Raw genomic sequence first — 13,562 nt, 5'->3', positions numbered from 1 at the left:
ATAATACGAATAGTGTTTCATTCTTCTAGTCCCCTGAAGTTAAGTAATGGAATGTGAAGATAAATGAATTACTATTGATAGTAGTTTTATTCCTGCGTTTCAGAAATATAACAATGATTGGTGGATAGGAAGGCTGGTGAAAGAGGGCTGTGAGATTGGCTTTATTCCAAGTCCACTTAGATTGGAGAACATACGGATTCAGCAAGAACAAAAAAGAGGACGCTTTCATGGAGGGTAAGGCTCCTTCCTTTCTATAAACTTTTCTTTTTTATTTTCTTTTTTGGCAGTGGGATGGGAACATTAGGTGATATTTTCAAGTTTGCTTGTTAGGTTCAAAATGTATGCTTTCAAAGTAAAGAGACTTTTCTGTACAAGGTGTTTCTGAAGTTGGCACAAAGGTTTCAGATAGTTTACTCTTCCTGCAGCCAGCTACCACTGGATCAACATGAATTCCGCAGTCATCTGCTGCCTCAGCAAACCCTCCATGGGACCTAAGCTGTCCTTTATTAGAGTCACGTAGGACATCCTTTCTCAGTGCAGGAAGTGGGAAAGTGACCTGACCCGGCATCATGGCTCTTCTTAGTTAACTTTCAGAGACTCTCTCTTAAGTAGGCACAGAATGTGATAGTGCATGCAGGTCCCAGTACTAGCAGTACCTTCTCCACCCAGGGTTTTTTGTGACATCTGCCATCTCTTAGTATTGGGGTGAAGACTCTGTCTAGCTTAGGATGAATCAGCCTCTAGTAAAGTAGCCACGTAGATTGTAGAGTGCAGGTATTTAAAGTCCCAGGAATACACTAAAGCTTAAGAGAAATCAGAATCATATTGAACTGACATATATTGTGAGCCTACATTGAAGCATTGATTTGGTATGGTATCATTTTTTGAAAGCCCTAAAATAGAAGCAGTTCTTTTTTTTTTTTGACTCTCAACCTCATTTTTCTGTTGGATCTCTTTCTATTTCAAAAACTTCTCTGTTCTTTAGGAAACCTTTTGCCTTTGTCATATGGCAACTTCTTAAACGGTGATAGGAAATCACAAAAGTATAGTCAGCCCCACTTTTAGTTATCTATCTTGTTTAGTATATAACATGCCTATAATATTATTAATGATTAATCTTCTTGTTCCATCTACTCTAGACTTCCATCTACTCTAGACTTTTTGTCTCTCTTGCTACTCCTTCAACATATCAGGAACACATGTTTCTACCTCAGGACCTTTGTACTTACTGTTTCCTCTTACTGGAACCCTTTCCTCCACTTTTTCACCAGATCACTCCATCATCTGCTTCAGATCTTTGTTAAATATCACCTTTTCAGTGACCTCTTTTTTGCCACCATATTTAAAATTGTACCCACTTTCCATATCTCTGCTGACTTAGTGTTCACTGTTGCATTTATTACTACCAGAAACACTATATACAGAAGGTACCAAAAAATTTGTACACATTTTAAGAAAGGAAAACTGTATTAAAATTGTAATACTTAATATATACCAATAACAAAAGATGGATATAAGTCACGTTTAACTTCGGCAATTACAAGAGATGCTCAAAGTGGTTACCATCATTATCCAGACACTTCTGATTATGGCAAATTACTGCTTGAGCAATGTTGACAAAGTGTCCACATGTATACATTTTTTTTGCACTGCCAGTATTTTTCTATTCATCTGTTTGATACTATCTCCCACTAGAATCTGTCTCGATACGTGAAGGGATTTTGCCAGGTTGTTGGGTTTTTTTGCCCCCACTGTTGTATTCCTAGCTTCTAAAGAGTGGATACTCAATAAATATGTGTTGAATGAAATAATAAGTGAATTATTATCATCATTTCCATAGTTAGTTTATTATAATTATTATTCCATAATATTATTATGTACTTTTGAACTAAAAGCTTACGTGGTGGCAGGTGTAAGAATAAAGCCAAGAGCTACAGACATGATCTTACTTTATCTTTATTCCAACCCTCTGAGGTGTAGCTTCTTCTTCTATAGATAGGGAAGCTAAGGCTCAATGATGTGATATGATGTGCCAAGGTCCCACAACTAGTAAGTGGCAAAGCCAAGACAAGAAATCAGATTGTTTTGACTATGGGGACCATACTCTTAGACACAGAAAAAGAGAAACAATGGAGAAGTAGAAAGGTGGGTTCCTGAGGTCCTCTGTGAGCTCCAGGAAAGCTTCCAGAGCCATGTGAAGAGACCAATGGTGACGATGTTCCATTCCAGGTCACAATTAACATTGTGACCAAATCCTTCCTGTCAGTTCTTAATTCTGACCCTCCTCCCCCCATAATTACTTCTTAAAAGAAATGCTTCTTTTAGGTCTTATTGCTTGTTTTGAACTATGTTTGACATTCACCTAGTGCCCTGATGACCGGTGTTAGTTAAGCAAACCACTAACAATGTTCCTGTCAGTTATTTTTCTCCCTAATTTCTGCCTTGAACAACTAGGAGAGAGATTGTTGCAAAGTATTTCCAGGTCTCAGTAATTCCCCACTTTCTCTGAGAAAGGAAATCAAAGAAGACATTTGGACAGATTCTTGAAGTTCTTGTCTATGACAGGATTTGGTGTGTTTTGAATTATTTAGTAGGATTAAGGCCAAAGAAAGCTTTGTACTCTCAAATTCTCTTTTCAAGGAATCTGGAGAATGACTCTTAAGTTCTTTTATGTATCCTAGGAAATCCAGTGGAAATTCTTCTTCAAGTCTTGGAGAAATGGTATCAGGGACATTTAGAGCAACACCCACATCAACAGGTAAGGGTTTTAGTTGAACTCTTTTTAATGGTATGTATTCCTTGCTTAATATTTGAACATACATACATGTAAGTATTTTTACTAATTTGGAATCAATTTAAAAGACATGATTTGAAGATTCTTCTGCTTACTATTTCATTGCTCATTTGTTGTCTATAGTAGTTTGATTCGATTTAAAGGATAGTTGTACTCAAAATTCAGATATTTGTAATATAATTTTGAAAAATCTTACCCACCATTGAGTAAATCAATCCGAAGCAAGTTTATTATTCCATTCAAGAACCCTACGGACTTTAAAATGGTGCGGGCCAATGAAAGGGAAACAAAGTTGTAGACTCTCAGGAACCTGCTGTGTTCCAGTCTCCATGGGAAATTTTAGGATGTGTTGGTACAGCCCAGGCTGTGGAGATTGGGAGGGTTGAAGCAGGGAATGAGGTTGGGCCCAGATGACCTCAATTCTACTTAGACAGCAGACAACTGAGCCCTTGAAGTAATGGTAGTGAAGGAGACAGTGGTGGCCCAATTGGGAGTGGTTGTTCATTTGGAAATTGTAGAGGTAGTCAGGTAGGAATTTTTCTGCTACTGCATTCTCTGACTCCTATAGGCTAATTTCATAATTAATTCTGATTCATGCTGCATTAGGGCATCCAGTATTACCCATTCAGAATGACAAGTTGAAGATCTATCCTGGCCTACTATAACTGCAGGAAACTGGATTGGTTCTGGAACAATTCTGAGTATCTGGGTCCTTTTCCATGTGAATCCTTCCTTATCTCAGGGCTCTGAACCAAACTAGGTCTCTGGGTTGCCCCCACATGACCTGGACCTGCTTGGATGACCACAGAACCACTTTAATCAGATGTTGAGTACATTTTGCATTATCCCCATTTGCTGAACATTTAGGGCATTGCAGATTTTCACTATTACAAACAAGAAAAAACAGGAATAAGTGCTTATAAACTTAATTGAAATTAAGGGCCACATAGTAGGAAAAATATGTCAATATCCTGGAAAGTGAACAAAAAAGACCCTTAAGAACGCATAAAGGCTGCAAAATTTCTTCATGGTTCATCAAAATTACAAATCCAAAAATAATGAGTGATTGAGGTGGTCACCATTTTTACCCAAGTTGTTATTCTAAGTTTACTTTTATGACATTTTACTTGTCCCCATTGTTCTCAGCCACACTATATTCTGTGTTTGGCAGGGAATAACCCACGGCCCATGCTGGCCCAGAACTTCCAGTGTTGTTATGAAGTCTACTCTCCCCACCCAACGTGAAATTAGGATACAAGGTGGTTTGTACAGGGAGGATAGTATCTGTTTTCTCATGTCTTCAAAATTGGCTTCTCCTGAATGAAATAATAGTACAGAGTGGGTGATAGTGAAATGATGAGAATTAGAGAGACAAGTTGGTCCATTCTTCCATCTTTTAAAATCATGTACTATTATTTACAGAGATTACATATTTTGATATGGCTCTCATTGTTGTCTTTTAGCAAAACAGAAGCAAAAAGTGGTAAGTTGTGTTTCCTTTTTAAATCTACTGTTAAGGTTTCTACCCATATGTGCCTGCAATGCTCGATTTCAGTGACCTTGAAAATAAGGGATGAACCTTGGCAATGGGGACCTGTGGTAATCATTTTTCACTTGACCTGAGAAGGATGAGTGTGTGGCTGTTAAGGAGGTGTACTTATCCTCACCTTGTCACACATGTCAAATCATCTCTTTCAGACGGAACACATTCCTCCTTACGATGTTGTACCATCCATGCGTCCGGTGGTGTTAGTGGGGCCGTCACTGAAGGGTTATGAGGTACAAATACCCATCTGTTATGCTTCAGCTCTTGGTCAAGAATCTAAGAGACAGACATGTGGAGCTGGCTCCTCTGGGGCCTGCTTACATATAGGTACCGATGGAAGCCACCTATCAGCAGTGAGGCGGGTGGTGCAGTGTGGGGTTGGCCTTGGGGCTAGTGAATACTGCTGGGTCATTCCTCAACACCTTGGAGGAGAACCAAGGGGGACATTTTAGTAACTGAAAGTGTTTAGAATGAAAAACACCTTCTACAGTAACCTGCCCCCTCGGAGAAGACTAGGCTATGATAAGGTCTTTGCTCAGTCACAGTACCCTGCCCTTCCACCTCTCTCACTTTTGACCTCTCTCTCTCTCTCTCTCTGTTTGCCTCATTCTTTTTTTCTCACCTCTGCAAAGGTAACAGACATGATGCAGAAAGCCCTCTTTGATTTCCTGAAGCACAGGTTTGATGGGAGGTGAGACATATAGATATTTTTGTATTTTTATTTTCCTTTAACCAAACATATATGACAGATTGCTTTGTGGATCTATGTTTCCAGTGATTGCAAAAGATCTCTAATGTAAAGTTAACTCAGTATTTCAGGAATAATCTGATGAAAGAGCTCTGAAAATAGGAAGTTATAAAGTATAGCATTGACTCTCCAAGGGAAAAAGGACTTTGAAAAGGAAAATAATCCTTTTGTTTTATTTAAATGTATGTGTTGGTCTTTATTTTCTCACTTGTTCGTGAATTCATGCTAAACTTATTTTATGAAAATTATTCATTTAAAATATAGAGTATTTCTGATAAATACGGCAGTTTGCTGGGTAAGCTGGTCAATATCATTGGGAATTACACATGTGTATGTATCAGATGAAGTATAAATAGAAAGTACTCAACTTCCTCAAAAGAAGAGTACAATAAATGTTTTCATCATAAACCATTTTGTGGAGAATAGTATGTCTTTAGATGTTATTTAGATGTTTGTTTTAGTAGAAATGACCTTGTGATTTTATTGGTTTATTTTGTATTCTACCCACTGTTGATATGGCTCAGTTTTCAGCCATCAGATCAATTCATCACTTCAGTTTTGTGAAAAATACCTAGAATGAGCTTCCGTATTTTGCAGAGAAATTGTAAAAAAATCATATTGACTCAATACTAAGTACTAAGCTCTTTCACAATGCAGAGTACATTCCTTGTTAAAATAACCACCTTCAAATACCTGAAGACTTATTAGAAATGAAGAATATTTAAATAGCATGAACTGAAAAGTATCTTTAAATGAATCCAACTTACCAATATTTAGTAAATACTGTATTTTAAGAAAAAAAGCAAACACGGTACTGTTTTAAGTATAAATTATATATATTTGTCTAAAGAAAAGGCTTCTGGATAATTGTGTTAAAAATATTTATTTCTGGGACAATATACAAAGAAATTAAACTGAGATTTTAGTTCCAATAATTGAGATTTAGTTTAAGAAATCAGAATACTTCAGTGCAATTATGTGAATTGCTAAGTACATTGGTATAGGACAGGCTGCCTTAATAAATCCTGAAATGTATGATTCAAACACAATGGAAGCTTACCGTTGCTCATTTAACATTCTGAGGCCAATGTTCCTCAGCTGGGAGGGGGTTAGAGTGGGGGAAGGGGAGGACTGGGCAGAAAGTTTGTTCCACTCATCATTTAGGGCCCTCAGCCTGAGGGTGGTCTCTGCAGTCAGCTGGTGGGAAGCATGCTGGTCTGGAAGTGACACACATTGATTCTCGCATTTCATTGCTTAGAACTTGGTCACGTGGCCATACTTAATTGTAAAGGGGGCCGGGAAATATATAGTCTAGCTATGTGTCCAGGAAGAAAAGGTTATAGATCTTGTTGAACAAATAATAGTGTCTGCCATGTTCATCTAGTGGACCCAAAGAGTTATAAACAAAAAACCATGGGTTTATCTTATTCCCCTCTTTTTTTAAAAAAAAGGTAGGCAAAGAATAAAGTAGTTAGAAAGAAAACACTAGTTAGAATAGGTCTGCATACTAGAATATTGGAGTTGGAAGAAAATGTAAAAGTTATTTTATTCTAATTTCTTTTCTTCAGTGGCCACAAACAGATGGATAACCTGCTTCTGTTTGAAAACTTTTGGCTATTGAGAATTCACTTCTTAAGAAAGCATTACAAAGAAACAGCTGAACTCTGACTCTTTCACTCCGTAGTTTTAGTTGGTCCTGCCCTCTGATGACCTTTATACTTATGCAGCTCTCCCTGGATTGCCATTGGAGGCAGCTCTGTCTTCTGCATTCTTGGTTGCCCATGCACATGTCCTTCAGCTACTCTTGAAATCACATGGTCTTAAACTGCGGTGCCATTTTGCTAAGGAAGTTCTGAGTCGTGCCTCTCCTTGTGGCTGCATAACAGCCCTTGAGCTGAACAAATTCCATCCTATAACACAGCCCCAGTTTGTATTAGATTGCTTTGGTCCCCGCATAACATCCTTACAAATGACAATGTTAAAGGTTTGGAATGTAGAACCTATGGTAAACAAACAATTATAATTGAGCAAAGAGAAAGTGAGTGACTTAATTACTGCTTTCACGAATGAAGAATCTGAGGTTCTACCTCAATCCTCAGGCCCAGAAAGCGGAAATACATTTAATTGTAACAGCAGAGATTTGTTCTGAATCAGGCAGAGTTGTCTGCATCAAACACTTACACACATTATTGATGATGGTGTTAGTAGAAATAGAATTGAAATGCAGTGTCTAGTGTTCCATGGTATCTGATGACACAGCAGAGGACCGGCAGATATGCGGAAGAATCCAACAGAAGCAAAAGCAATTGCTAGAGAAAGAGATTCAGCCCCAGAGAGATCTGATGTACAGCAGAGTTGGAGAAAGACAGAAGTAGATGAGTGGACTTGCTTTCGAATAATTAGGGTCCAGTGCAACAGAAAAACCAATAATGAATCCATTGGTTGAGTGTATGTAGAGACTTTGAAAATGAAGAGATTTGCTAGTAGCTTCACATCAACTCTGACATATCTGTCCTTACATTTTGAGCTATGCCAATCTGTTGCATCATGTTTTACCAATTAATAAAGGAGAGAAAACAACAAATAGCCTTTAATTGAAACCAGCCAAGAGAACAATTACACAGAAGGCTTTAGCACAGTGACACAGCATAAACAATATGTTCTGCTGGAAACCTACTCAGAGTTTCATTGGCTATGAATGCAGTAGGTTAGACAAAATCATCAAGAGAAAGTCATTATTTTCAGAAGGAGCGAAAAAGGGATCCATTGGCTAAGAGGCTTGCTTCTTCAATACTGTTTTTCAGATCTTGGTTAGAAAACCATCCAACCAACGGGGTTAAAGTCAACGGCTTGACTATTACAGAATCATATACTTGCCTTTTCTTGATACCTTAGAAATTATTGGAGTTATTTTAGAGCTACGTATTACATAATTGTATTGCTATAACTGCTATTGTAGGGTCGAACTGTAAGACGCGTGAGAAAAATGAACAGCACAGTATTAACTAGTTCCTGAGGGATCCCTGTGCACGTGGCTGTCCACACGTAGTGACAGTTCCTGTGCACAGACCATAAGCTAAGGAAGCCTAACAAGCCGCTACCACGGCATCAGCCTGGTGGCGACACCATGGATGTATGATGAACGGCACAGAGCTCTCCTCTCTCCATTTCACACCACAAACGTCCATTGGGGATCACCCTTTGGCATGACGTTTGTTCAGCTGGTTGAATCTACCATTCATAGGCTGACGAGCAAGCAAACTAATGGCCATTTGTTGTCCTATGCTAATAATTTCAAATCCCAATAAAGGTGTTACTTTAGGAGGTGTTCCTTAGGTGTTACCACTGGATCAGACCAGCTCGATGGCCGTGGGGGGAGACTTGGTCGCTGAGTGGTCATAGCCAAAATTCCTAAATGAACATCATGTAACTTGTACAGATAAGATCTGACGCTAAAGGAAGTGGGTGGTTAAAGGGGAAAGAGAAGGATTTGAGAAAGAATGAAAGAAAAGAGACTGGGAATACAATGTAGGTAGACTCAGAGAAGAAGTAGTTATTTATAAAAGGGAATGGGAGCAAGTGATGCTATCGCAATGTAGCCAGGCCGTGGAAGAAAGAAAACAACTTGTAATTGCTGTCAACAAATGGAAAAGAACAACGTAGTGCCTTCTGGTCAATAATCAATATCATTCTCTTGTCATCTCCTCCTATCATTCTTCTATTCACATGGAGACTAATCGGTGGACAATCACACCCCAGAGATAGTTAATTGAATACTTGAATGCTAAACATGAATATTTCAGTTGGCAGGTTTTGATGACAATATGTCCTACCTGATTGTCCCACCGTTGAAGCATATATAAATTTCAGTGATTCTGGGGATTGAAGAGGCTGCTAAGTTTTGAGGATAGGATATAGAGAAACTGTCTTTTTCAAGTCTTCACATCTCCAATAATTGTCTTAATATATATTACATATGTGCCTATCAGCATAGGGTACTATGAACAACGATTTAAGAAAACACTTTTATATATTACCTTGTTTGCTCCTAATGAAAATCCTGTGAGATAGTTTGGCAAAGCTACTATCACTATTATATTGATTACAATACTCAAGTTCACAATACGGCATGACTTGGCCAAGCAACCAGCAAGGGAAAGATCCGGGAAGAATACTCAGGTCTATGTATGCCTTTCATTCCTGTTTTGACGGTGCACTGTTTGTTCTTTGGAACACTTTTCTCTATGAATACTAAGACTTTCAAAAAAATTAATATACCAGCAGGGCTGTGTATTAGTTGTAGCAAGGACCGAGTATAGAAGGATCTTACAGCTGTTCCATTACCAACATGGAAATACTAATTATTTTTGAATGAATGTGTCATGACTGAAAGTAATATCTTTCTATAGAAAATCACAGAAAACTAATACTCATGGCTCATGATGGATTGCAGCAATTATGATGAATTCCAAAACAGAATTAAGCAAGAGTTGGGGGTTCAGATTTGCTAGATTTAGAGAATGATTTTTGCTAGTTTTCAATGACACTTGCTACTTACTATACCCAGTCTGCTGAGGAACCGAACTTCTGTTAGTCTTTTATCTACTGACTAGTAGTTACTGACACTATGTCAAAGGAAAGTTTCCAAGGGAACTTTTTAGAGATGTATGTCAAACAAGACGCATAGAAGTGCCGAAGGACACTACAGGATATGAGTATAGCAAGAAAAAAAATGTGGAAGGGTATCACTTTAAGAACAAACAATGTATATAAACTAGATAGCATTCAATGGTGAATTGCTGGGAAGCCTTTAAAAAAAAGTTCACGTTTGGTGTCTGATGTTGATAATAGTAAGCATTTTTCCTTGAAAGTAGAAACTCCTGCTTTGTCTTATTAAAGGGTTGTTGGGGCTGTGTATATCTTCTCCTGAGCTCTTTCATGCGTGTGCAGTTTTATTAAGAAATAACTTAGTATTAACAAATTAGCTGGTATTTTGTTAACAAATAAACAAGAAAAAGAATCCTGCATTGGCCACACCTTTTCCTGTTTTAGGAATGTATAAAGCAGTTTCTTTCTCTCTCTCTCTCTCTCTCTCTCTCTCTCTCTCTCTCTCTCTCTGCCTCTGCGTGTGTGTGTTTGGTAAAAGTTTGGATGTATTTGAAAATGGCTTTGTAAGTTTTATAACCCCCAAAAAATTAAAATGTGTATCTGTTGTTAATCTCTTAAAATTGTAAAACCGAGGGTCACTATTTCTCTTCTTTGGCACTAGAAAATTTGATTTTTACTTAAGCAGAATAGACTCTTTGGGCTTTTCCAAAAGTAATTATTCTAGAAAGTTGAATTCTGCCCTTAATCCAACCCACGTGTCTCCAATCATATGTGTGAATTGCTGTGGAACTTGGCTATGTGTTTCTAACTAGCAACTTCATTCTTAAAACAACAAAAAATAACAACAACAACAACAACAACAAAACCAGAAACAAAAATCCACAAGCAAACCCTATTCTGTAAGTAAAAGGAGCTATGACCGACCGCAAGGACTGCCTATGAGATTTCATGCCTCAAGTTGCAGCAGGCAGCTGAATAATGGCGACTCAGATATGGAGCTCGCGTGACTTGAACCTGAATAAATCCTGACCATCTAGCAACACATGGCCAGGAATGACCATGCATCTGCACTTGATGACCTGGCTCACATCTGGAGGTCTGGGGTTGCTGGAGAAGAAGACTGAAACTGTAAGAACTTAAGTGTAAGTCAGGTGACTAAGGATTGGCCTGCTGCTCGAGGCCGTGGGTTTTAGACCTTCTTGGCCTCTACTTAAATTAACTGTGTGGAATTTCCTCTCTGTGTCTCAGTTTCTTCTTGGTAAAATGAAGAAATTTTACTTGACGGGTGTTTCCCAATGTCATTTAGCCGTTGAACATCTTTTTTACAATGAAATTATATATAAAGCCCCGATGTAGAAAACAGAAATGCAGAGGTGTTTGCCTGTTACTGAGGGTGGAAAAACCGGAGCCCCAACGACTCAGCCTGCCTTTCGTGTTTTCCGTGGCCTTGGAGGAAGTTCACAAAACTCTTGGTTTCCACAGAAGACAATTTGAAGATGTCTCAAGTAATTTATTAGGGCCTAAAAGTTCAAAAAATTTAAAACTTTCTGACCATCTACACCTTACGCATTGGCCACACCTTTTCCTGTTTTAGGAATGTACAAAGCAGTTTCTCTCTCTCTCTCTTTCTCTCTCTCTCTCTCTGACACAAGCAAGGGGTACTTTGCTTTCTAATAACAACAGAATCTTTGGTCAGCCTGGTACTTTAAAGAAGCTATTTCTAACCATTTGTGGAAAAGGAATATTTTTAATTCACTGGAGTCAGGGGAAGTGTCTCCTGAGAGAGAGTTCTGATAATGTTGTCCCAGACTGGTGTGAGCTGACACGTGACTCAACAATTGTAAGTAACTCCGCCCCTTCGCTGCCTCAACCCCCAAAGGAGTTTGAAAATTATGAGAAAGGGTGCTCTCACTGACTATAAGGGGGAAGGGCACTACTCTCCTTATCTCCTTTCTGGAACTCTGCCACACTGTGAAGATAAGAATGGAAAAAGGTCCATGGTGGCAGGAACGGGCTTAGGAAGGCAATTTTTGCATTCTACAGGTAGACAATAATCTGAAGTTGCACAATCCTAGTTTAAAAATAAAGAATTTTAAAATGCTAAGTTCCAGTGATTCTCATTTGATGACTCCTATGCAGATAGTCCCCTCTCTGCATTCATTTGCAGTGTCTTTACTTTGTGCTTCGCTTGTGCGATTCCAGGGTACGGTCTAACATATACTCCTGGCATGATGCTCGCATTGCCCTCAGTTATAGTGTCTTCTGTCAGCCCATCTGCATTCAGAGTCATGCACATATGCCGAAGAATGTTGTGCCTGCAGAGAGAAATCGTAGTTTTCATATTCTCAGACATAAAAAAATTCCTTCTGGCCTGTGGAGAAATGCTTCATGTATCATGAATGAACTGTTGAACACCAGGAATGCAACACAGCTACCAACTGGTTGATTGTCTTTGATGATCAAAATGAAGAGGATTTCCCCCTTCAAGGAGCCCCACTTATATGCCGGGGCAAAGCGTTTGTAGTTCCTGAAGGTCTTGTTCAATTGCGACTCAACTGTGAATTGGAGGGAAATTGTATTGCTGCTTCCTAGAAAAAGCATGGTTTATTCATAGGTTTTGAGTCCCTCCTGGTATGGTATGCATTAAAGAGAATTCAGCAAAGCAGACCATAGTGGAGGAAGAGCTGCAGTTTTATAGCAAACAGTTTTTGTTAAATAGCCCAAACCTTCCCCCATTCTGCTCTGCTTGTGTTTTAATACTAGCCAAAGCCTGTTTAAAATGCTTGTGGCCAATGTTTATTTTACTGGGGTTGCACTGTAGTATGTAAAGTGGTTATGAAGTAGTATGGTGATGAATCATTTGGAGAGCCCCATAACGTTTTTACTGGCTTGTTTTGTTCTGTGTTCCTATTCATAGGATATCAATAACGAGAGTGACAGCTGACATTTCTCTTGCTAAGAGGTCTGTCCTAAATAATCCCAGCAAGAGAGCAATAATTGAACGTTCGAACACTCGGTCCAGCTTAGGTAAGGTTTTCAAATGTCATACTTTTCCATGCTGTGCTTTCCGACTGCCATGACGTGTTACTTTTGGGAATGGCTTTTCCAATTTGCTCCCCATTCTGAATGGGGAAGCGCTGATTAACTAAAGAGAATGCTATCCATGGGAAAGAAGGGAGCAGAGTCCTGCAGCAGCTAGAGCCTCCTCTCTTAGCTCTAGTCAATTAGCTAATTAGTAGTCTGGTGGGAAGAACCCTCAGGGGGCTTTCCTAGTCTGTTACTGCCTAACAGCGTGAAGCCACTCATCTCCACTTTGCCCAAGTTTCTCAGTGCAGCTAATGTTATGTGTCATACCTGAGTCACCACTGACATGAAAGGAAATGACATGTCAGCCTTCTTAGGTCTTTAGAGGAAAGCTGGATCACCGTGTTCTTAGTGTTGCTTCTGATGCTAGCTGGTAGCACCCAGAATGGTCACATCTTTAAATGCACATGGTAAGCACCATTAATAACATGAAGGGAGTTTAAACATCAGCAGATATCTTTCCTGGAACAACGGTTAGAAAGCATCCTGAAATTCACCATGATGGAGACAAAACAAATGCCATTATGTGGTTAGCTCCATCAAGCCATATACGAACAGCGCTGTGGAAGGTGAAATCACCATCCACAGAAGTAAGCCCATGCTGCTGGTGAATCACAACATTCATCTCAAAAGCCTGTTTGTGGTTTTCATGTGTGCCAAGAGTGGTGTGGTCCACTTATAACTTTCTAGGAGTCTCTTTTGCATTCACAACTGAAGGCAACTTGTTTTACTGCCCTCTTCCTCATGGGCACGGTAGGAACGATAGGGGTCTTCGGTGCCCC

At 39.1% G+C, this 13,562-nt stretch overlaps 1 protein-coding gene across 5 annotated transcripts in view; it reads left to right on the top strand.

Moving 5' to 3' along the window:
• CACNB4 (calcium voltage-gated channel auxiliary subunit beta 4) overlaps positions 1-13,562 on the top strand; it is a 227,882-nt gene that overhangs the window by 188,734 nt on the left and 25,586 nt on the right. For all 5 annotated transcript variants that reach the window (XM_081052654.1, XM_081052651.1, XM_081052650.1 and 2 more), the window contains 6 exons: positions 104-234; positions 2,682-2,758; positions 4,258-4,277; positions 4,493-4,573; positions 4,973-5,031; positions 12,614-12,723. In XM_081052654.1, the coding sequence (XP_080908780.1) occupies positions 2,719-2,758; positions 4,258-4,277; positions 4,493-4,573; positions 4,973-5,031; positions 12,614-12,723 (310 nt within the window). In that variant the 5' untranslated portion in view covers positions 104-234; positions 2,682-2,718. The remainder of the gene's footprint in view (positions 1-103; positions 235-2,681; positions 2,759-4,257; positions 4,278-4,492; positions 4,574-4,972; positions 5,032-12,613; positions 12,724-13,562) is intronic.

Source organism: Rhinolophus hipposideros (assembly GCF_964194185.1).
Source record: "Rhinolophus hipposideros genome assembly, chromosome: 6".
NCBI lineage: Eukaryota > Metazoa > Chordata > Mammalia > Chiroptera > Rhinolophidae > Rhinolophus > Rhinolophus hipposideros.
Note: the sequence above shows the minus strand (reverse complement) of the source record. Positions and strands in the feature narration are given on the sequence as shown.